Source organism: Papio anubis, chromosome 4, assembly GCF_008728515.1.
Source record: "Papio anubis isolate 15944 chromosome 4, Panubis1.0, whole genome shotgun sequence".
Classification (NCBI taxonomy): Eukaryota; Metazoa; Chordata; class Mammalia; order Primates; family Cercopithecidae; genus Papio; species Papio anubis.
In genome coordinates this window covers 73,632,428-73,658,075 of record NC_044979.1, presented here as the reverse complement: position 1 = coordinate 73,658,075, position 25,648 = coordinate 73,632,428, and the positions used below count along the sequence as shown (strand labels likewise).

Genomic DNA, 25,648 nt, shown 5'->3' with positions numbered 1-25,648 from the left:
CAGATGGAAATGGGGAGGTGATTCCTGGGCTTAATTTTCTTTAAGGACATGGGAGTTTGGTTTCTTTTTTTATTGCCATGGGCTCTTTTGGAAGACAGTGAGTTGATTAGCAGGGAAGAACCATAGGGAGTTATACACTGAGATTAGGGTGTACTGGCTGAACTGTGGAAACTGTATGCAATTCTGCATTCCTCAGTAAGTGAGATTAGAATCTAATGAGTAGCACACATTTACTAACTTACTAAGTAGTGGTATAAAGGAATTTTTATTTAGTTGATTACTAGGGAGATTTAGCATAAAGGTTCTGGATTCAATAAATCAAGTCAGATTAGATCATTCACCTTAACTTTTACTTTAGCAGCCATTTCCACTAATCTCCATTAATAGTGTTCTATAAACTTTGGTTCAAAGTGGAATCAATGTCTTCTTCATCTTGTGACAAATTTCTGTGACTATGATGCATGTGAGTGTTTTCATTTCATCTGGTAACTCTGTTGTTCCTTTCACCATGATATTCACAAGATCAAATGAATAACTGACCAGAATGAGAATTGTCCAGTGGCCAAAAAACGTGAAAAAAAGTTCAATATCACTAATCATCAGGGACATGCCAATGAAAACCACAGTGACGTAGCATCTCACAACAGTCAGAATGGCTATTATTAGAAAGTCAAAAAACAACAGATTCCTGTGTTTTGAGGGAGCTTAAAAAGATTAACAAGAATGAAACAACAGATATTGGTGAGGATGCAGAGAAAAGATAATTCTTATACACTGTTGGTGTGAATGTAAGTTAGTACAACATCTATGGATGGAAAAGAGTGTGGAAGTATCTCAAAGAACTAAACAGAAACTACCATTTGATCCAGAAATCCCACTACTCGGTATCTACCCATAGGAAAATAAATCATTGTATGAAAAAGAAATCTGCACTTGTATGTTCATCACCACACTATTCACAGTAGCACAGTCATGGAATCAACCTAAGTGTCCATCAATGGATGATTGGATAAAGAAAATGTTAGTAATATTTCTTGGTGTATGTGTGCATATACCTTCAGTGTGTGTGTGCCTCAGTATGTGTGTATTTCTTCAGTGGAAATAACTCAGAAACAAAAGCAAGTACCACATGTTCTCCCTTATAAGTGAGAGCTAATAAATGTGTACACATGGACATAGAGAGTGGAATAACAGACACTGGAGAGTTCAAAAGGTAGGAGGGAGAGAAAGGAATAAGGGATGTGAAATTACCTATTGGGTACAGCATACACTATTTGGGTGATGGTTACACGGAAAGCCCAGACTTCACCACCATAAAATATATCCATACAAAAAATATATACTTATACTACCTAAATCTATAAAAATAAAAAATAGAAAAAAGCTTATAGAATAAGGATATAAAAAGAGAAAATATTTTTATACAACTGTACAATATCTGTTTTAAGCTGTGTTACAATAGTCAAAAATCTAAAAAAATTTAAAAGTTTTTGAGGCTAAAAATTACAGTAAGTTAATTTATTATTGAAAAAAGAAAAAATTTTAAATAAATTTAGTGTAGCCTAAGTGTACTGTTTATAAAGTCTACAGTAGTACATAATAATGTCCTAGGCCTCATATTCACTCATGACTCACTCATTGACTCAGCCAGAGCAACTTCCAGTCCTATAAACTCCACTTATTTTATGCCCCCTCTATAGGTGTACCATACTATTTTTTAACTTTTTAAATTTTTATTTATTTATTTATTTATTTATTTATTTATTTATTTATTTATATTTTGAGACGGAGTGTTGCACTGTCGCCTGGACTGGAATGCAATGGCACAATCTCGGCTCACTGCAACCTCCACCCCCCAGGTTCAAGCAATTCTCCTGCCTCAGCCTCCCGAGTAGCTGGGATTACAGGTGCCCACCACCATGCCTGGCTAATTTTTTACATTTTTGGTTGAGATGACATTTTACTATGTTGGTCAGGCTGGTCTTGAACTCCTGACCTTGTGATCACTGCCAGCCTCGGCCTCCCAAATTGCTGGGATTATAAGTGTAAGCCACTGCACCTGGCCTATTTTTTATCTTTTATACTGTATTTTTACTGTAACTTTTCTACAGAAATATTGAGCTTTGTGTTACAATTACCTATAATGTTTAGTATAGCAACATGCTATACAAGTTTGTAGCCTAGAAGCAATAGCCATACAGCCTAGGTGTGTAGTAGGCTATACCATCTAGGTTTCTGTAAGTACACTCTATAATGTTCACACAATGACAAAATTGCCTGACACATTTTTCAGAATGTATCTGAATACTATATAACATATAATAATATGTTTATACTTATTTTACCTACATCTATTATACTATATTGTACTATTATTATAAAACATATTAAATAACTATATAATATATGATATAATATATACTAGTATTTAGTATTCTTATACTATATTATATGTTATACTCCTCTATATTATAATAAATATAAAATTTATAGAATACAAAATACAATATTGTATTAGTCTGCTGGGGCTGTCATATCAAAATACCATAGGCTGATTGGATGAAATAACAAAAATTCATTTTCTCCCAGTTCTGGATATCAGAATTCTAAGATCAATGTGCTGGCAGAGTTGTTGTCTGGTAAGATATTTGTGTTTGACTCGCAGATAGCTACCTTTTTCTGTGTCCTCACATGATCTTTCCTCTGTGTGGGTGTTCCTGGTGGTTCTTCCTTTTCTTAAAACACTAATTCTATTTGATTAGGACCCCACCCTTATGAACTCATTTAATCTTAATTGCTTCCTTAAAGGCACTTTCTCCAAATAGGTCACATTGGGAGTCAGGGCTTCAATATACAGATTTGCGGGAGGGAAGGCAGAAAATTTAGTCCATAACAAATGTGTATTATAAGGATTAACTATACATATGAGTATGGAATTAATCAACATTTAGAAATTCTGCGTAGACTGGGTGTGGTGATTCATGCCTGTAATCCCAGCACTTTGGGAGGCCGAGGCAGGTGGATCACTTGAGGTCAGGAGTTTGAGACCAGCCTGGCCAGTGTGGTGAAACTCCATCCCACTAAAAATACAAAAATTAGCTGAGCATTGTGGCAGGTGCCTGTAATCCTAGCTACTTGGGAGGCTGAGGCAGAAGAATCACTTGAACCTGGGAAACAGAGCTTGCAGTGAGCCAAGATCACATCACCACACTCCAGCCTGGGTGATAGAGTGAGACTTCACTTAAAAAAAAAAAATTCCTATGTAAAACTAAACTGTCTAAACTACACATTCCTATTTATAATAAAAATATCTCACACATTTCTTTGCAGTAGGTATAGAACACCACCTTTTAACCTCTAGGTGGGTGTCCGTGATGGTTCATTTATCATCTCCTAGGTAGGAATGTGTCTTCTTCAAAGTGGTCCTTTAGGCTATCACTGTGGATTGGAATCACTGTGAGGACTCTCATTACAGTGAAGTCCAGGGTATTAGGTCAGAGACTTGATCTTTCAATATTAGGGGAACAAAGGACAGCAGGTCCCCTGAAGTAGGAACAAGTGTCATCAAGTTCTTAATCAGGATTTTTATACTTAGTGAACCCTAATATGCTACACTAGACATACGTGCAACCCTTAGCCCTCTGGTTGTAAATTTTACATATGTGCAAGTAAGTCCAATCTCATATGTATCTCCTGATAAGAGCTATCACTGGACTGGAGAAACCTTACATATCGGTGTTGACAATGTCCTGAGAACAAACTGGGGCTTCAGTTCTATACTCTATACTTATATGCAATCTACATAGACCTTGTCTTAAAAAGGTAGGCTTGTAGGCATATCTGCCTTGCTTTTGTTCCTCTCCCAAGTTCTTGATGGGTGTGAGGCAGCTCACGTGCCTCCTTGAGGGGGCTGTGTAGTGTATCTACTCTGAGCACATCTTATCCTCAGATCCAGAATTGGGGAGGAGGAAAGGAATAGGATGGATAATTTTAACCTAAGGCCCAAATTGCATTCTACAACTTAGCTTGACCATAATAAAGATGCATTTTAATCCACATCTAACTACCTGTGTTCATTCTCAAGTAGGTACAAAAGAAAAGAGAGGTCATTTGTGAACACTCTTCCAACCTCAACATTGGATTTTGGTGAGGTTTAGTGCTTAGTAAGAAGACTTAAGCCCAGTTGTCACAATTGGGTAGTATTTCAGACTTGGACTGATAGGGTAATTTGCTGTACCAATGTTGTGGTTCAAAAGCTAGCAAAATATCGTTCACCCTACTTTAACTAACTTTAAGAACTGCAGGCAGTGATGAAACTTAGGGTATTGCTCAAGAGACTCAAAGTAGAAATGAGCATGTGTAGTCTTCACATCAACTTATACCTAGAAAGTAGGATGCTGTGTTATTTTATTAGATTTATTCTAACATAGGCTGATATATATGAGATTTAAGTAATGTTGAAACCTCTTAGAAATAAAATAGGAAAAAATATTTGTATTTTAAAAAGAATTTTATCTATAATAAATTTTTATAAGGTGCTATCTCTGAGTCTAAATTCCACCTATTTCTTTTTTTGTAATATGGACTGATTGAGAATAACTAGCCAATGATTTAAAGTTATATAAGTTATAATTCATTTTAATTCATGGATTTTCTTATGTAAGGACTATAAGGCTAAATAGAAAATAGCAATTAATGATTTAATGATATTCCAAAGATTCACTTGCTCTCTTTTTTGACTGTCTTGGATCAAAATGTTATTCTGTAAATTATCCTGAGTTTCCAGGAACTGGGATTCTAGATATACAGCTGTCATCTACCTCTAGGGATTATCTGGGAATAGAATAAGGGAATTTTATTATATGCTAAAAGGGCTGCTTGGGAGGTCAATTTGGGAGGAAGGAATCATTTCTCTTGTTCATTCTTTCTAATCCTCAACTGAAAAAGATTAGTAAAAATAAATATTTAAGAAATTTAGTGTATTCTAGAAAAAATCTTAAATGTCAAATATCCTTTGTCTGCACTAAACGATAATTAAATGCTGCCTACTCACAAATGACTTGGGCAACTATGGTGCCTAAGAACAGTTGGAGTACTCGGGTGTTATCATATGGATATGGTTTGTTTGTCCTTACCAAAACTCATGTTGAAATTTGATCCCCAATGTGGCAGTGTTGGTGGGCATGGAGCTAATAGGAGGTATTTGGGATATGGGGGCAAGTGCCTCATGAATGGCTTGGTGCTGTTCTTGAGGTAGTGACTGGATTAGTTTCCTTAAGAGTGGGTTGATATAAAGCCAGATGCCCCTCAGGTTTTTCCATTTGCATATGTCTTCTTCCCCTTTGACCTTCTCAGTCAGGTTGTGACAAAGCTTGAAAGTCCTTGCCAGAAGCCAGGACCATGTCCTTGAACTTCTCAGCCTGCAGAACTGTGAGCTTAATAAACTACTTTTCTTTATTGATTACTCAGTCTCAGGTATTCTTTTATAACAACGAAAATGGACTAAGACACCTAGCTAGAGAACCCTTGGGTGCTCACCCTTCAACTGCATTAGGTGTGGTAGTCCAAGGTCTGTGCCCTGAATTGCATTCCCTTAGACCTAGCCTACTGCCTTGAACATTGAAAAAAATTAATAAATTTTTATTGAACATACCACACACACATACTCTCTCTCTTTTTGTTATTTATCCCTCCTTCCAGATTCTTCTTCAAATACAGTTGTCCCTTGGTGTACGAAGGTAATAGGTTCCAGTACCTCCCACCCTGCCAATAGTAAAATCTGAAGATGCTCAAGTCCCTCAGGTAAATCCATAGTATTTGCATATAACTTATGCCCACCCTCCTGTATGCTTTATCTCGATTACTTGTTATACCTAATACAATGTAAATTCTATGTAAATAATTGTATTGTATTATTTTTATTTTTATCTTTGTATTGTTTTTTTACTTTTTTTTTCTGAGTATTTTCCATTTGAGATTGGTTGAATGTAGATGTGGAACCTGAGGATAAGGAGTAAAGGGTGGGGATTGTGTGTTTAATTTTTCTAGCAAAAATATGAGGTGGTTTGAGTAGTGAATTAGTTATCAAATCTTTTATAGGAATGTACCAAATACGTTTCCATTCTATTGTGCGTGTTATCTTTATTAATTTAATTCATCTTAGATTTATTAGTTTACCCTCCTCATACCAATAAGTTATTCTTCCTTCTTGTAGTCCTTGATTTATGCAATTTTTTGAGGTGTGGCTCAAGAGTGATTCTTATCCTCATGAATATTTAATTGCCTTTATGTTTTTAAAAGTTGTTTATTTTCCCATTGCTGTGTAACATTTTGTGCCAATGATTTAATTTATTCAAAAGGGCAACTCAGAGCTCCAATCAGTGGAACACGCACCTCTATTAGACTGACCAAATGAATGTATATTTGTGTTTTAAGTTAACATAGTGTGGTCATCATTCTAAAAAATTGTTTTGATTGTAGTTGTTTTGATTGTAATTAGTTGTTTTGATTAATTGCTAGCATCCACTACACTAGATAAGAGGGAGTCTTAGGCTGGGCGCGGTGGCTCAAGCCTGTAATCCCAGCACTTTGGGAGGCCGAGACGGGTGGATCACAAGGTCAGGAGATCGAGACCATCCTGGCTAACACGGTGAAACCCCGTCTCTACTAAAAAAGTACAAAAACACTAGCCGGGCGAGGTGGCGGGCGCCTGTAGTCCCAGCTACTAGGGAGGCTGAGGCAGGAGAATGACATAAACCCGGGAGGCAGAGCTTGCAGGGAGCTGAGATCTGGCCACTGCACTCCCGCCTGGGCGACAGAGCGAGACTTTGTCTCAAAACAAAACAAAACAAAAAAAAAAAAAAAAAAAAAAAAAGAGGGAGTCTTTATTCATTTCATAAAAGGTTTCAAAAAATATTGCAATTGTTATGTAAAATAAGTTTATTGTTCTGGACTAACTTTGTCATACAGCTGCATAACTTAATATCTTGAGGCTGAGTACCTTTTTTTGTTTTTGTTTAATCACGTGGATTACGGAAAGAAGTGGGCCCAGGTGGGGAGGAGTCTAGGTGTAACAAATAGGAATGAATAAGATATTTCCATTTTCTTTCAACATGATTTGGCTATTCACTTTTGCATCAGGTTCAATTTTAAGAAACTCCCAGGGCAAGTACTTAATAACTCAGTAGTTCTTGGCCGAGGACCCTCACTCCCAATTTCTTCAAATCCACCCACCACCCTGCACACCGTTGGAGTTTATGAGCTCTGCTTGATGGACAGCTACTCTAGTAGCTTGCTTCTGAGGGTAGACAGTTTTTAGTTGTGTGTTTTCATTAGTTCTAGATTTTTCCTTTTAGTCACTATCTTCCCAATAAACAGTCATATTTATGTGACTATCATGTCACAAGAACACAGCAGTCCTTTGAAACTAACCCACTAAGAGTCCCTTTTTCAGGTTTCCTATATGCAATCTATTATTCTACAACCCTGAGTGGGGTCACCGTGTTTTAAAATCTGATAGGATGAGTGCCTTGTAAACACCACTTGCCACTTTTTCCTTAGATGAATTTCATTATCACTCTCATTATATTGTTTTAGTGTTAATTGGTATAAATCTGTGTGTTAATTTCCCACACATCTATACTGCATTTATGTCTTCTTCTATGTCCTAATACTTCATAATTTTCTGTTAATGAATCTCAAGTATTTAAAGTAAAACTGATGTTAAAGTGTGTGATACTATATCACCAGAGTTGTTATTAATTGTGTACCTTTATTTTATATGTTAAACTTTTGCAGCTGGAATAACTGATTTCCTGGAGTATTCTGGCTATATAATTCATACTGGGTTGTAATAGACAATGTTCTTTATACCACCACCCCACTATCCCAAACTCAATTCCACCCCTATCCTACCCACCCTCCTACCTCCCACCTCCCCACCCTTCCCACAATCCTACCCTCCCCACAGCCCCACCCTACTCTACTATCCCCACTTGTAGCCTCTCCCACCCTCCCTACTCTCTCAGCCTTCCCCACCCTACCCCACCCCATTCCCTCGATGCTGGTAGACGCTGAAATGATCAGGACACAGTTTGCACTTAACCACTAAATCTTTATTGAATTTTTATTGTAACAGCAATGCAATATTAGCAAATAGAGAGCAATATAGAGTGAAGAGAATACAGCAATAAAGTTAGAAGGAGGGGGTAGGGGTAATGGGGTTCAGTGGTAGGAGGAGGGCTACTGACAGGGGTAAAAGCAAGGGTTTTTATTTATCACTTTTATAACTTCCATGAAAATTTACCATCCATCATTGATAATTTCATTCTAGCAGTAATTTATCAAAGGGCACTCATCCTCTATTAAACTATTAATCTAATCACCTTTGAACTTTCTCCCACTAGGGTTTTTATCCATGTCCAATTCACTCTAAATAAGTTGGTCTCCCTGCAGTTCCCTCTGAGTTATTTGAAATCTTTAAGGATAGCAATTACAGGGTAAAGGGTCACAAGTAAGTACACATGCCCACTTATAGCGATATCTAATACACAATATTATTCTAACATTCTAAATAACCCCACCCACTTAAAATTACTTAATAGTCCCTCCCACCCTAAAATGCTTATGATTATATATCCCCTATTACTTAAACTTGATTACACAAAGAAATAAAAGCAATGCAATTTCCACAGACCAATTCAATACCATTCTACAATCTAAAACAACAAAGAACTTTCAGTCTCATCAGATGTGTCTTCTCTCTTTAGATGAAAATGTAACATGGCTCCCGCAGGGCTCTCCATTTCTGCCCAGGTCTTTCCAGCAGGGTGTTCTCTGTTGTCAATCTTGGAACTGTCTGTATCTGATGTGAGATGTCTGTGGTGGATGACAACTGGATCAATTCAGATGTCCAAGAGGTACCTGCAAACTTAAACAGAATTCCAGACTGCACCATATAGATGTGACCCTCTTATTTTGTGCACCTGCAAGTTCACTGTATTACTTCATGATTCCATCAGACTAATTCTCCTTTTTTCCACTATCTAGGACAAATACCTCACTGTCCAAACTAAATTGACCCTTCATAAATGTATGTAAACCTTCTCTGTTTCAATATCCTAGCATGACAAATTTAGCTAGTTCTCTCTAGGCTTGCCTATCAATGGGAGCTCTTAGATCTTCTTCCTTCTTGATTTAATTAACAATGTAAATTTGGGCCAAAAGTCAATTAATTAATTTTGCCAGTTTGTTTCAAAAACTCAGCTATTGATTTTGCTTAATAATCTATCTCCTTTATGTTTTTTATTTTGCTCCCTTTCTAACTTCTTTAGATATCAAATTCCATTGATTTTTTTCCTTTCTTATGAATAAATCCATTTTTGTTGGAAAATGCCAAAAAAATTAAAGGATCCAATTAACATAAACTTGATTAACAACAAAAGAAATCAATTGAGTGAAAGGAAACTTAACCAAACTTCAATACTATAGAATAATAAATTTAGAATTACTTATCCTTAACATCTACATTTATAGATAGCATATATAGCAATAGAGCATAGTACACACTGCCAAAAAGTTAATCACAAGCTTTAGTAAGCAGCCAAATGTGGATCAGGGACTTTCTGAGTTGTTAACCCACAGCAGCATATTCTCCCTGATCATTCTTGTCGTTGGGGAACTTTTCCAGACTTTTGCTTGCAGTGGTGGCAAATGTCCGTGTGCACATGCCAGGGCTACAGACAACGGCCCATTTCTAGGCACCCTGCAGCTTGAAGATCAATTGACAACTGTAAATTTGACACAAAACAACTTGAATTCAAAGGTATGGAGGATGAATTGATACTTGAGGTAAACAGAAGTGACGCTTCAAAATAGTTCAGAAGCACAAATGCACCATTTTAAAAGTAATTACTCTAAAACACATGAGTGATTGACAAGCTTTCTGATTCCATTGAACAAAAAAAAGTTGTTTTGGATTAAATAGTCAATTAGGTTTCTCTTTTGAAATTTTATATCCTTTTATATGATTTTTAAAGGCCCAATTAATAGAATTGAAATTATATATGATGTTAAAATTGAAGATGAACAGGATGAACTGTTACACAAATACTCCAGTTCTGAGGAGCCTCTCATTCACAGCATTGTAAGAACTTCACAGTAAAGAAATATTTTACACTATGTTACTTATCATTTTTACTTAGTTTAACTCTAATAGTAAGAACTGGATAGTACTTTGTAATTCAATGGAAATTTTTGAAAGCCTAGTCACCACTTCAAAACACTTACACTAAAAATTATACTAAAAATTTTAAGTATTTAAACATGCAAGAATAAGGGTGGATGATAATGAACATGTGAAAGATGATGCTGATGAAAAGTGAAACTTCACCGTTAAGACTCCTCTTCACGTCAGGCAATTTGAGATACACACCATGTTGTTTTCCACCGCTCGCAATTAAAGCCTGCCTGTTACATCTCTGTGTGTGGCAGCAAAATGGAGTCTCAGCAACCAGGCAGGAACATGATACAAATCCTGCAGCAGGGTCAATGGCAGTAGTAAAGAATTAAACAGAAAAAGATAGGTTAGATAAAACAGTTCAAGGTAGTAGCAAGGGACCAGGCTAAAGGAAGTCAGGCAGTCCCAGGTTAGCATAAAGCATCCAGGGGACACCAGAGGTGTCACTGGGCTGAAGACAACTCTTGTGTTGTTCGTTGCTTTGAGTTCTTTGAGTTGCTTTCTGAGGCTTTTCATCCATTGGCAGCTTCACATCAGCTCCATCCTCTAGAGGGACCCTTTTCATTACATGGATTCTGATCCTTCTGAAGTGGTTATCGTCAAGTAATGTGGAGTTCACTAAGGAAGTCCACATCCTCAAGACAGTGTCCACAGCCCTAATTCCTCTTCTTCAAAGATGTCCCTTCCAGGCATAGGAGTGTGAATCTGGGTGCTAAATCATTTCTCTTCTCTCCACACATCCTAAAATGCTACAGTCTAATGAGGGGACTGAAGATGGAATGCCCAGATGCGTATGGAGACAGACACATGGATAGATGCTTCTAAAACGTCAGCTGGTGCTTTTCCAGCCAATTAACAACACTCATGAAAATTCTTTCTGAAGTACCAGGACAAATCTTTTAAGAGTTGGGTACGGGATTTCGGAGTCCTTTTGATCTGCTATTCTTTAGCCCTCGAAGGTAATTGAGATGTGGTCACATTTCATGAACATCTAACACCCCTGAAGCCACCAGTAATCTCTGGTTATCAGGTTTAATGCTTCGTGGACGCCATTATGGCATGATGATGGTAAGGTGTTATGTCAAAGCCGGAGTCCTGGGTACATGTGATTTGCACCACGATGTGAAGGCACACTCTTAACATGCAAGAGTCCATCTGAGAGAGCACTTTCTTTTCAAGCCTGAAATGTTTCATGTTACAAGGGTTTTGCCTGCTCCTGGGAGAACCAGTCAAGTTGCTGCTCCTTGAGAATTAACAGAACCACGGAAATGGAGTTTGAAGACGGTGAAGTTTCTAAGGGTGCAGCGAGAGGATCACGGAAGCCTTTCCATACTGCACCGATAATTTTGGCTTCCTTAATAAGGCCTCGGTCCTCCAGTGATTTAAAGAGGGTACCGAAACTGCAAGAAAAGTCATGTCCTCCTCCTCCTCCTTGTCTCCCCCTCCATAAAGAAATCAGCATTTCCTGCATTTGTATCAGCTTCTCTGTAAATGTTAAAGAACAAATTTGGCAGCCTATAATTTAGATGGTGACAGAGGTTTTGGCAGGTAAAACCCAGACTTCCAGGACTGGCTGGAAAGTAAACTTACTAATTATTTTAGTTAGATTGGCAGTCAAGGTGGAAAAATGAGAGCTAATTTATTGGCAAATACTCTGTTGCTCTCAGAAAATGTTGAAGGTCTTTTGGTGCTTTAGGATGTGTGCCAGTCCAGGGTGGCCCTGACCTTCTATAGCCGTTTCAGAGAGGATGTGCCTCAGGTGGCCTGAAGATACAGTAGCCTAAAACTTAGCACACAGTCACTGATTGAGAAGCTGAACAGGAATAAATTTTGAGGGCAGAGATCCTGAAGGACATGACAAGTATTTACAGGGTACTGTAAGATGGAGGCGGCGGCGGCGGCGGTGGTGGAGGCGGCGGCTGTGGCGGCGGGTACTGTGGTACCGGAGGCTGGCGGTACCAGTGTGGATTCCAAGTGATCATAACAGGTACATATAGTGATCTTCCTTGTCCGTCTCTTCCCACTGGGTACCAGGCGAATCCTACTGGGTAGGTCGGGTATGCGGCATATGTGGGGTACGTTTGGTATCCAGGTATTTGAGGTACGAATTCAGTGTACGTTGCCAGGTGCGCTTGGTCTTCTAAATTTGGAATAGATAGGCGAGGATACTGATTCTGGATAGTAAAATTGTTTGGAGCTCGGCAATCGTAAGAAACTTGCAGTTTCCACCCCCTCTTCACCTGGAGAACTTGGGCTCCATTAGGTGCAATCGTTGGAGTAATCAGCCCATCTTTCACATTTCTTGCCACAAAATCTCGAAGAGCTGCCATTTCAGGTTCAGACAGTGAGTACACATGTCCGCTGGGAATACTGTGTGCTCCAGGTATCATTTCTATGTGAGGGTCAACCAGGCGGTGATCTGGGTAGACGTGCTCATCTACTGGAGTGTACACATTCTGGACATAGTAATATCTCACTGGTTGGTAAACTCTGTATCCATCTACTGGATAATAGAGTGGCGGTTGTTGTGCTGGTGGTGGGAGCGATGGTGGTATTGGAGAATACATCCGGCAGTGGTAGCGGCAGTATTCAGAATCAAAGACGATAGATCGAGTGCTCCATGTGATGTTGGGATCATGTGTGCTCAGCCAGCGAACCCCTAGGACGACAGGGAAGAATGGAGACTGAGTCACATCAAATGACAGCACTTCACGGTGATCTCCCAGGTCAACTATCAGGTCGTGAGTTTCGTGGACAACTGGGCCCGATGCTATGGGGCGCCCATCAATTGCTTCCACAAGTATTGGCCAGTCCTTGATTCTTAGAGGAATTCCATTTTGAGCAACGTATTCGTGATCAATGAAGTTGCCAGAAGCACCAGAATCGATCATGGCTCGGACGAACAGGGTGTGTCTGCCCGGAAGATGAATCTGGAGCATCACTTGCAAGTGTGGAGATGAGGCGTCATCTTGTGGGGACCTTATTATTTCTGGCCCGGTCGCTGAAGGTCCCTCTACAGCGGGGCCGGGGAGTTTCCCGCCGGCGAAGCCTTCGAGGCCTTGGCAGGACAGTTGTCAGCGTAGTGACCTCCTGTTCCACAGTAGAGGCACAGGTTCAGCTTTCTGCGTCTTTCTTTTTCCTCCTGGGTCAGGCGCATGCGGGCACCTCCCACCGGCTCGGTTGGATCTACCTGGTGGTGGCTTGCAACGTGAGGCAACACCAGCGCCCGGGGTGGTGAGCGTGGCTTGCGAGCTGCAGCAGCCCTGGCCAGCCTTCTCTCAATGTGAATGCACTGCCCAATCAGAGCAGACAGCGACTTGGCGACCTCGAGGTGGGAGAGCTCCTCCTGAATGTGGTCGCTGAGGCCCTCGTGGTACTGGTCAATCAGCGCAGGCTCGTTCCAATCCAGGTCCTGGGCAATCATCTGGAAAGCATTGGAATAGTCGATGACAGACCCCATGCCTTGGCGCAGGCGTCTGATCTTGCGTTTGGCAGCCTCTCGCCTCTGAGGGTCTTCAAAGACATGCTTCATTTCCATCATGAAAGCTGGGTAGTTGTGCATCAGGTAGTGGGAGCGCTCCAGCTTTGCCGAGGCCCAGCGGGCAGCACGGCCGGTCATCATGCTTGTCACGAAACAGACACGGACACGATCAACTGAGAAATCCCTGGTGCTCTTTTCCATGAAGATCTGGCACTGGGCCATGAAAGGAGCCAGCATGTCTGGGTTGCCATCAAACTTCTCTGGAAGGTCTTCTGGGCACTCTTCCTCTATTGGAGGGGGTGGGGCAGCAGCTGCTGCAGCACCGCGGAGCTCGATGTCATCATCCTCATCCTCAGGGGTGGGTTCCACTTGCTCTCGAAGGGTGGTGTTCTCCTCTGTGAGCTTCTGCACCTGGTTCTGCAGGTTGTTGTTCTCCTCGGACTGCTTAATGACCTTCTCTCTTAGGTTGTTGATCTCTTCAGAGAGCTCATCCCTTCTTCGTTCGGTCATGTTGGGGACACACGCGCTCTTATGGCCGGTGTGCTTGGAGTTGTTGTTGTTGTTGTTGTTGGGGGGAGGGGGGGGAGGAGGAGGTGGGCAGTCGGGACCCAGGGTGACGGTTGGGGTGGGAGGAGACCTCCCAGCTGTAGCTTCACTTCTGTGGGGATGGAGGCCTGGATCCTGGCCCCCTCTTCCACTCCTTCTTTTTTTTGTTTTCAAAATCCGCTTATTTCTGTAAATAAAGATAAATGTATAAATCCAACTTATAGATTCAAAGCAGCAAAATGCAGACACAAAGGATTTAGTATTTAAATTATCCCTTGCTCTATGCACTTACTTTAATAATTAGCGAACAAAGAAAACAAACTTTCAAGAGAAAAGTATCAATCAGCACCATAGATAACAAAAAGTTAACTACTTTTTGATGTTCAAATGACCTTGTCTTCCTCAAAGGCCACCTGTTCATTATGATTCAACAATACATTATCAACAGCATGCTTACCTTTATAAACTATAAAAGAATGTTGAAACCCTCTAAACAAGTAGTTTTGTATTGAAACAGAGGAAGAAACTTCAAGGCAAACATAGATACCAAATCAATTATGCAAATTAAAGCCAAAATAATAACTTTTGTTACTAAAGAAGCTAGGCCAAAAATAGTTAATACTACAACTAATAGAAGCTAATTAAAAAACAGGGGAGTATTAAAATCACAATGCATGTATTCATCAGCCCTGTGGGCGGGAGGAGGGTACTGTGGCCAACTGTCACAACCCTGTTTCACTGCCACAGAGAAGGTAACTGGTTATCAAATCAAACAACCACCACCACAAAAACTACAGGACTGCCTAAATTACTTTTCTGACCATAATTTAAATCCCCAAAGAAAATTCTCTGTGGGACAGAAATGGCACTAAGCAGCAATATGTGTATGTCAGTTTCCCTTGTCATTTATGCAGTCATTCAAGAAATACTAATTGATGCCTCCTAGGAAAAGCTATAAAATGGGGCATTCAAAGAAGCCCAATAATAGTATACCTCAAACTAATTGTGAGGACTTAATTAAATAGTGCAGGTAAATTATGTAGTGAGTATTCAATAATGGTTAGCTGATATTAACAAAGTTATTAATTAGAAAATAGAAAGGTGATTATCTGTGTGAAGAGAGTGGGATTAAAAGAGGGAGGGGCTGCAACTATAGCAACATGGGCATGCATTTCCCACCTAAAGATGTTTACTTTTTTAAAAACACTGTGTTGGTCAAATCCAAGGCCTTATTTGTCTTGCAGGTCACCAGTTTGCAATCCATAGTTTTTAACCAAGATTTGTCAGCATAGCCCCAAATGCAGGTTTGTAATGTTAAGGTGGGACAGGGCTGCATTCCTGCGGGTGAGTGGACGTGTGTGGGGAGGTGGGGGTAGGGTGTGTGTTTAAGCATTCTAATTATGAGTGCAATGACAATAAATCACACACATAAAAAATCCTGACACAGTGTCTGCCTGTGTACTTCCTGAAAATACAGTTAAATGCATTTAGAATGATTTAATTATTTTAAATTTTATTAATAATCTCAAGTCCCATATTCGGAAAATTTAAATATATAAAAAGTTTAAAACATAATATGTAAAAGTTTAAAAAAGTTTAAAAAACTTTAATTTAAAAAGTTTAAAACTTTTAAAGAAAGTTTAAAAAGTTTATAAAGCTTTTAAAGAAAGTTTGAAAAGCTTATAAAACTTTTAAGAAAGTTTGAAAAGTTTATAAAACTTTTAAAGAAAGTTTGAAAAGCTTATAAAACTTTTAAGAAAGTTTGAAAAGTTTATAAAACTTTTAAAGAAAGTTTGAAAAGCTTATAAAACTTTTAAATAAACAAAAGTTTAAAAACATAACTTGGTCCTCTCTGGATACTCACTATGTGATTTACCTGCAAAAACGGACACCAAATAAATTACATAGAATAAGCCCAGAAAGATACACAGTTGGTAATTAGAGAAGTTACTATTTTCAACCAATAGAGTACAAGAAAAAAATAAAAATAAAAAAGAAAGAAAGTGGTAATTAAATATGATGCCCAGCCCCTGGCTGTAAAGAAATGCTCCTTCTTCCCCAACTCCTAACCCTTTAGGTACCTCCCACGCCCCAATGTCACCACCCACAGATACTTTCCCTGTGTCCTTTGCAGTTGGTGTAGCCTCTCCAAGGAGTGGCTATACAGCAAGCAGGGTCTTTAAGAGACAGGGAGTAGTGTGACATTTTAATAGTTTTAACCCATTACTTAATTACTTTAGTAACTTAGTCTACAAAAACAAGTAATTGACATTCAAGATAAAATATTCAAGTTTAGAAAAAATTAGAAAATACAATAAACACATCATAACCTGTGACATCCAGTATCATTTCCAACTCCTTAAAGACAATTCTATTGGTGACCCTGACAATATAACATCACAACATAATGCAATTTTTACTTATTAAATTAGGAGTTTTCATGTACCATTAAGAAACAACTAATAAGCATAAGTAAGGCGACTAAGGTACCACTTTTGTCATCTAGACATTAATATCTTCAAAACCTTGAGAATAGACTTCCTAAAGAGCATTCACAGCATGGCCTGGTGCAGCCTGACCACTTGTTAATCACGGCCACTAAGGGGGGCTTTATTGAAGCCCAGGTCTGATAGTTTCATTATCTGCAAAAAACAATGATGTGACAGAAATAATAATACATTAGGAAATCAGCAAATAATTACTACATGGTTTAGGGAAATAAAAGATCAATAAGTGTTAAAAATTCAAATACTTTTGATATATAAGGAAGGTACTTTAAAAGTGAAAAGAGACCAGAGTTAAGATGGGAGGGGCTGCAACAATGGAACTTAGAGGTGCATGCCCTCCCCCCTAACCCCCCCAACCAGACATTTCATTCTTTTTTATTTTTTAATGTAGTGCTGGTCAAGCAAATTCAAGGCCTACTTTAGCCTGCAAGGTCACTAACTTAAGACTTCTGACCTTTGCCAATAACAAGCCTGAGGCCTTCACATGAGGGTTGGCAAGTTTAGGGTGGGACGTCAAAAGAGACAACTGCCCAGGGAACAGTAGTTTATCCATTAAAAGTAATAGGGTAATGGGCAGGCAGGTTAATAGTGCATATAAAAATATTTAAACAGCGACTGAGGCAGCACAAGTTAACCTGGGACAAGGAGCAAGTTTACTTGATTTGAATTATAGAACTATGTATGGCTCCTTAAACTCCCCCTTAGTAGGGGCTGCATTGGAGGGGAGGGTTCAAGAGGTCTCATTCCTGAAAATTAAAAGGACAAACTGCATAAAGCCAAGCTGCCTAGGACAGATGCCATCTTTACATGATAATAATTTCAGTTTTAGTCTTTTTAGGAATTAAATACATTTGGTTAATTATTGACTCTTCATAATAGCTTGGAAAAATTTCTATTCCACAAACACACCAAAGAGCAATAGTAGCCAAAAACCATAAATAAACATCCCATTAGGAAATGACACCTCATTAAGCAACTCTTGGTTGCTTCATATTTTCAAATGTCCAATTTTTTACTACTATCTTGTACTATTTATGAAATGCAAATTCTCTTAATATGCATGTTATTACAGTTGTTTTGAACCTCTTTAATATGCCAGTATACAATATCCAAAGAGGAGGGGGAATTACTTAAAGCTGTAATTATGATAAGCACAAATTTTCCATAGATTGTGTACTTGTTGTGGGACGGGGGTACGTGACACGAGATTTTTGGGAGCGAAAGCCCCCAGCTCCTCCCCTATCAAAGTCCTGGCTCATGATTTGTAATATATGGAACCAGGTTTTAAAATTCAGCTAGAAACACAATTCTTATATGGTACATCTTACTGGGAATCAGTTATAAATTTGTTTTATACAGATGTTTATGCAAGCTGAAACAATCTATATTTTATAATGTAACCACTTTATGTAACATTACACAAACTTTAATACCAATATGTACCATTAACAATCCACTTGCCCCAAATTTAAATTAGCTTTTTATGAAAAAAGCTAATTATTTGGAATAACTAGCTTTTTATGAAAAAAGCTAATTATTTGGAATAAGTAGCTTTTCATGAAAAAAGCTAATATTTGGAATAACTAGCTTTTTATGAAAAAAGCTAATTATTTGGAATAATTAAAATTAATTTAGTTGTTTTGTATTATAATTACAGCTTATATTATTGGAGTTTAAAAACACATACACTTTAAAAAAATTCTGTTAAATGTGAGAGACAACGCAAACAAGGCAACCCAGGACAGCAGACCACCATAGGAAAGGAGCAAATCAGAAGAGACCTACAGACATCAAGCAAGACACTGAATAAACCAATTTACTCTGATCATTTAACACATATTTAATGAATGCCTACCATGTGCAGGCACAGTTTATTATACATAGGCAAATAGGCTAGGGTTAATCACCTAGAGATGCAAGAAAAAAAACCAGCTTCATAGGCACACAAATAAAAAAGCCTTATCCTCACTCAGAGGCCAAACCAACAGCACCAATTTTGTATCCAACAAAACATCGGATTCCAAAAGGTCCACTAGTGTCTCTAAAAAAAACTTAAATGTGAAAATATTTTTAAAGTTTTTAAAAAGAAGTTGTTAAGTTTTGGTTTTCATCTGCAGTAAATACATTTGGCTAAACTGCCGTTAGAGGCACCAGCCATGCCAGTTTACAAGGTCCCTTCGTAAGCCATTATCAGGAGTTTAAATTGTGGGATTGTGTCATTGAATATATGCAAAGCAGATATTAAAAGTGCTCATAAATTCCAGTTATAATTATTAATTGTTTTATTATTCTAGTAGACACTAGTAGCCAAAGAGCAAAACCGACACAGCAGAGAAACCGCAGGGGGGCGGGGCTGTACAGCCAGGCTCAGGCTGGGAAGGTGCGCAGGCGCAGAGGACCGGGGCCTGAAGGGAGGGGCTGAGGGCTCACACTGCGCATGTGCGCTAGCTGGCTCTGAGGGAGGCGGAGCTATAGGCCAGTCTGGCAGAGGCAGGCTTAGGGAGGGGCCAAGCCTTGGAGAAGGGGGGCCTGAGCAGGCCACCTCAGAGAAGGCGGGCCTGGGGGTGGCGGGATCTGGGTGAGCTCACCTCAGAGGAGGCGGGCCCAGGAGAGGCGGGGCCTGGGCGGTTTATCTCAGAGGAGGCGTGCCCGGGAGAGGCGGGGCCTGGGCAGTTCACCTCAGAGGAGGCGGGCCCAGGAGAGGCGGGGCCTGGGCAGTTCACCTCAGAGGAGGTGGGCGGGGAGAGGCGGGGCCTGGGCAGTTCACCTCAGAGGAGGCGGGCCCGGGAGAGGCAGGGCCTGGGCAGTTCACCTCAGAGGAGGTGAGCTGGGGAGGCGGGGCCTGGGCAGCTCACCTCAGAAAAGGCGGGCCTGGAAGAGGCGGGGCCTGAGCAGCTCACCTCAGAATGAGGTGGCCAGGGAGAGGTGGAGCCTGGGCAGGCAGACGCTAAGGAGCTGGGAGGAGGGGCCTGAGGACGCCGCATCTAGAAGGCGCGCTCTGGGAAGGCGCGCTGCAGGGGAGGCGCGCTCTGAGGAGGCGCTGTGGGAGGAGGCGCTAAGTACCGCAGAGAAGGCACGCTAGGATGGGCGGGGCAGGCCTGAGACTGGCTGCTACAGGGCTGCAGAGTATCTGCACGCCCCCCCCCCCCAGAATCCCCCCTCCCAAACTCCTCCCACCAACCACCGAAGCCAGATTCATTTCATGCAGCAAGAGCAATCCACAGATCCAATCCCCCCGCCATACTCAGCAAACCCACAGTTTCCACAAACTGTTGCTGGACGCTGATTCGCGCCACCACAACTACACGGCCACTTCAATCAAGCACAACCAGGCAGGCAGCCTGCTCTGCCCTCACCAAAAGATTCCCGTTTGCACTCAAATCAGCGCCCCTCCACTCCACTGCTATAGCGGGAATGGTATGGGCAGAATGTTAAACACTAATTTTTGCCCAGGGCTCCATTTTGTCTACCAGCACCATCATGCAGAGAACCGTCCTGCAGAAAAATAGAGTGGGAGCCATTCCAAAAGGTGAAAGGGTGGGGTCCTGCTCCAAGAAAACAGAGGAATTGTACTCCTCAGCTTATGTCCCACTACGGCTGCTTTATTTGTAGCGCAAACAGTCTGCAGCTCCTGTACCTCTGTAGCTCTTACCACTTTGTAGTGCATTTTAGGTGTGAATTGTTCCGCAGCTCATGTACCTCTGCAGTTCATGTGCCTCGGAGCGCAATGAAGCGCTGTCTTCGGGCTGGCTAATCGCATCTTTTTTGTAGCGTTTTTGTAGTGCTACTCTTCTGCAGCTCAGATTTTGCAGCGCGTGTAAAGCGCAATTCAGTTTTCTGTCTGCAGCTCCTATATCGCTGCTCCTCGTTCGGGATTGTAGCGCCACTGAAGCGCCCATCCATCAGTTTGTGGCACATAAAGTGCCCATCAGTTCATAGCGCAATGAAGCGCCAGTTGTAGCGCCCATCAGTTTGTTGCCCGCGTGAAGCGTGCTTGTAGCGCATCTGAAGCGCCAGTTTTGTAGCGCATTTGAAGCGCTTATCAGTTTGTAAAGCATGGCACTTGGTAGCGCATTTGAAGAGCAAATTGCAAATCGATCTGTAGCTCCTGACCGTCTGCAGCTCATCACTGTCCGCAGCTCATCTCTCTCTATAGCCCATATCTGGACTTGGTCCTGGAAACCCAAGCCTTGAAGGCTTGTTTTCCCCATTTGTTTTGGGGTACAGCCAGTGAAGGCGTGACAAGGTTTGCGTGGAGACATTCTGGGGTGCTACTCTATCTCCCGCAGCTCCCGATAAGCACGGGGAATGAACGTGATCTTTAAAAAAAAACGTCCTCACCGCATACTCACCACGCGAGGACTCCTCTGCGAAGGCAGGAAGGATGGGGTCCCACACCTGAGCCAGGCGCGGTCTCCACTGGGTGCTCCGCAGCCCGGAGTGGCTCCGGACGACAGCCCGCTCAGTGGACCTTTCGCCAGGCTTGGTGGACCTTCTCCGCTGTTCTCCTCAGGGCGCAGTCAGGTTTCTTCGACACACACCAACCGAAGTTGAAGCGCGTGTACCAAGAGCGCAGACTGCGAGCCTTATATAGGTTGCACCGAGGAGGGGGGCGCCAAATCCCAGCGTGCTCCGCGGGCTAGGGGGTGGAGGGGAGTGCGGGGGATGGGGGATGGGGGTGGGGGCGGTGGCAACACTACAGTGGCCCGCCGCTAGAGGGAGTACGGGATTACCGAGGGGGTGCGGGATGCTGATGCTGAACTGGCCAAGCTGGGAGGGAAGAAGAAAGGGAGGGGAGGGGAGAATCGAGGACGGACGGCCTAGCCAGGCCAAGAATGCAATTGCCCCGGTGGTGGGAGCTGGGAGACCCCTGTGCTTGGACGGGACAGGGTCGGGGGACACGCAGGATGAGCCCCGCGACCACTGGCACATTCTTGCTGACAGGTTAGTGGCCTGCGCGCGACGTGGAGGACCCGGGGCCAACAGGCCGCCGCCTCCCCATCCCCCGCTCGGGTTCCGGGCGCCTGGGCGCGCCCTTTGGGCACCAGCCTCTCTTTCTGTCCCGGACCCCACCGTACCCCTCCTTCAGTACGCCCTGTACCCCACTTTCCCGGCCCAGCTTCTCTCTTCCCAGGCTTGACCCCTGGCCTTTTTTCCTCTCGGCGCCCCCGCGGGCCCCTCCCTGCTCTGCGGGCGCAGAAATTCCATCTCCAATTCCCGTTCCCAACATCCCCCTCCCCGCCCAGCCCCAGGGTAGTCCTCTCCCGATCCCTGCAGCAAAGAGCTGGGGGTCGTTGCCTGTTTTTCTGGGGGGGGGGGGGCCGTTTCCCCGCGATTGGGCTCTGCGGCCGGGATGCGAGCCAAAGGAAATGGGTGTCAATCTGCGTCCCCGCTACACAAACACATCTTTTCTCCTTTTCTTGATCGTGATAGAGAACACAAAAATTTGACATTTAAAACACCGAATTTCCCCCTCTTGCTGAGTCCATTTCTCGGTGGCGGAAATCTCAGTTTTCTTCGGTTTTACGGAGCAGGGAAGCGGAATCGTGAAATGCTGGGAACTACACAGGGCATTCAGGTCAGGGTTAACCCCGGCTGGAAGCCAGAGATGCTGCCGCACCAAGTGCGCTATTTCCAGAAACCAAAACCAATTTAAAACAGCTGTGGATGCTTCCACTGTGTTTGGCGGGCTTCGGAGGCTCCCAGCTACGGACTTTTGGTGGCAATTACGAGGTTTACACAGAGATCTTGCTTCCCCTGCAACGTTACATTTTCCTAAATCTTGTAGGGTGAATGAATGCGTTTAGTCACGGCAACCGCACGTTTAATCCTTTCCAGCGGGTTGCCGAGATTCAGCCACAAATATTTGCGTGCATTTGTACTATCAACATATATATTTTATGTCAGGGAAAATTGCAGTGGCTGATAAGACGCTAAAATACTGATGAGGAAGGATGCTAAATAAAACCTTAACGCGGGTTCCCATCTAAGCGCCTCAGTGTTAGGCGCTTGGGAAACTGACAATCTGTTGATGATCTTAGTAAAACAAATTTAAGTTAAAAGGGAAAACCAAATTGTCTACAGCTGAGTTAGGTTTCTGAAACACAGATGAAACGCTTTCATATTTGAAGAGCAAAATTGAGCACATTTTAGTAACATTGCTACGGATTATTTTATACTTGGAGGATCAATAAGAATTTGACTTATTGTCGTAACAACGTTGCAGACACCGCACTTTAAAAGCGAGCCTTTCTAGGAATAAACAAAACTGGAGCCCATTTCCTGAGATTTTACTTTTCATTAGAGATAAAATATCCACTATCCGGAATATGAATGAATGAAATGCAGCTTTTTAACAAAGACATTTTCCTAGGAAGTTGGGTGAACACAATTACACTTTTTAGAAGTGCCTTTTAATTTAATCTTTAGGATATTCACTCTCTTCTGCGAGATAGAATAATTCCAGGATTTCTTATGCTTGGTAGAGTACTGTTCTGATGACCGCTGTCAAATTCTTAGCAGTTTTGTTTGTTTAAATTCGAAAGTTACTTCACCTAGTTAACTCAGACATTATTTTTCTAAAAATTGAGATTTAAAACCAGTAGAGATGAAAAGTAGGAAAAATTAAAGTTCAAAACTCCATCTTAAGACTTTAAAAGTTTGAACAAGTTCGAACCAATTTGATTTTTTCTTTCAAAATGTTAACCAGGACTTTTTTAAAAAACGTAATTAGTATTTTACCGTAATAAAAGTAATTTCAGGTCATTGTACAAAATTCAGGAGAGAAAACCTTAGAAAACTCTAAAGAACAAAAGGTCACCTGTAACCTCTTCACCCTGCAATAACACCAGTAAACATTATAGAGTCTGCTTTTTCAGTCGTTCTCTATGCATATATAGGTATCTATACCGTAAATATTTTTCATAGGATTGCAGATACTTTCTAAATGTTAAAAACAAGATCAAATTAATTCTTTTCGATTATTTTCTTTCCAAAGAGCCTTTAAATGTTAAATAACATTAAGTTTGCAGAGCTTTCTTTCAAGGAAATAATAGTAATTAATTTTTTAATTAAAATTTTAAATGAACAACGTTAGTACATAAATATTTAAAACCGGAAAACTGAGAAGAATTTTCTCTGGTCTCACTGTTTCTAACATATTATAGTTTTTTTTATTCTTCTACATATGAAAATATTTTCACTTTGCTTAGAAATAGAATTTTCTAAGGGAAAAAACAGCATCAGTGAATAAGCAATTTAGATAAAATCTTCTTGTTATCCAAAAAACAAAACAATATTAAAAATAAAACAGAAAGATAACATTAATAGAGCAATACTTTCGGCAACATTTTTGTGTTGTCTACAACAACAAAAACTTTCAAAACCAAAAATAAAACAAAATTAATAGATAAGAACTTTAAACATATTTTGGATATTTAATATCTACGTGAATTTTGGATTTTCTCAGATATTTATTCCTGGTGTTGACTATTTCTGCCCATTTTGCACAGGGTTGCATATACAGCAAAGAGGAGTTAATGCATATTATTTATTTTATCAAATAATAGCTGGGCTTTGTATTTAGACATTTTATCTATTTTTATGAGAGTTTGCTGTAGATCTACGAAACTGTTGATTTAACACCTATATTTAACTTCTAGTAGGGTAAGAAAATTGTATTTCAAAACAAAGTGGGATTTTCACTTGTTAGATAATAACTAGACTTTCTCTTTGGATATTTTACCCATTTAATGAAAATTTGCCATGTATTTATAAAGCTGTTGAATTTACCTTATGTATTTAGCTTAAGTTCTAGGGTTTTAGAAAAACTATTTCAAAACTAACTGGAATTTTCACTTGTGAAAGAGTAATTGCACTTTTTCTATTTGGACATTTTACCCCTTTTTAATGACAATTTGCTATAGATCTGTGAATCTGCTGACTTATTACATGTATTTGGCTTAATTTCTAATATGATAGAGAAAATATATTTCTAAGTGAAGTTAAATTTTCAGTTGTCAAATAATAACTGGATTTTCTATTTGGACACCTCATTCATTTTTAATGACAATTGCTATGGATTTACGAACCTGCTGACTTACCACCTGTATTTGGCTTAAGTTCTAGTATGGTAGGGAAAATTTATTTCTAAGCAAAGTAGAATTTCCAGTTGTCAAAGAGTAAGTGGACTTTGTATTGAACATTTTATCCATTTTTACAACAGTTTGCCATAAATCTAAAAGCTGTTGATTTGCTTCATGTATTTTACTTAACCTATAGTATGGTGGACAAATTGCATTTCTAAGCAAAGTGGCATTTTCACTTGTCTCACAGACATTGAAAATAAGGGACAGCACCAGAAAAAACTGGTTAGAGACAACTTCAAAGAAATAAAGATAACATGTATCCAGTTTCCAACAGTAGTTTTCCACTGGTGAAAATCATGCAGTACACAAAATATGGAAGCAGTGAAGAAATCCTGACTTGTTAAAAAAAATTCCCAAGTCAAATATTCAGATTGTTTCTTATTCTAATAAGTGCAATATTTATAGATCACATTGTCTCCAAAATACCCACCTGCCTTCTTCCTTTTTCTTTTTTGCTAATTATCCGTACTCTACTCAAATAATCCTTTCCTTAAAATTCACCCTTCCATATTCTCTAAACACCCAAATGCATATTCTAACACTTATTTCCTACCCTCGGTGTAAAGAAGTGACTCTAGGGGAATTGATGATATGGGTTTATGTGTTTGTTAGAAATTCTTGGGCTGGAGGGGAGATCGCTTTTACACTTCACTCCATTTTAGTCCAGAGCTTCACAGAAATGTCAATATGATGACTGTTTTCTTTCTATCCCTCTCAACCTCCCCAGCAG

At 40.6% G+C, this 25,648-nt stretch overlaps 2 protein-coding genes across 18 annotated transcripts in view; one reads left to right on the top strand and one right to left on the bottom strand.

Annotated features, from left to right (window-relative positions):
* Positions 1-8,092: 8,092 nt before the first annotated feature.
* On the bottom strand, positions 8,093-21,395 carry PEG10 (paternally expressed 10). Of its 2 annotated transcripts, none has more exons than NM_001291073.1 (2): positions 21,113-21,395; positions 8,093-14,451 (listed from the first exon to the last, which is right to left on the bottom strand). In NM_001291073.1, exons 1-2 carry the CDS (start codon positions 21,115-21,117, stop codon positions 13,251-13,253), a joined length of 1,206 nt encoding a protein of 401 aa, NP_001278002.1. In that variant the 5' UTR covers positions 21,118-21,395; the 3' UTR covers positions 8,093-13,250.
* Positions 21,396-21,495: 100 nt separating this feature from the next.
* SGCE (sarcoglycan epsilon) overlaps positions 21,496-25,648 on the top strand; it is a 71,846-nt gene continuing 67,693 nt past the window's right edge. For 6 of the 16 annotated variants that reach the window (XM_021936020.2, XM_021936018.2, XM_021936019.2 and 3 more), the window contains exon 1: positions 21,524-21,715. In XM_021936020.2, the coding sequence (XP_021791712.1) occupies positions 21,607-21,715 (109 nt within the window). In that variant the 5' untranslated portion in view covers positions 21,524-21,606. Of the gene's footprint in view, positions 21,716-25,648 lie in introns of all 16 variants that reach the window. The other 10 variants (XM_021936028.2, XM_021936023.2, XM_021936024.2 and 7 more) reach the window with 5 other exon arrangements.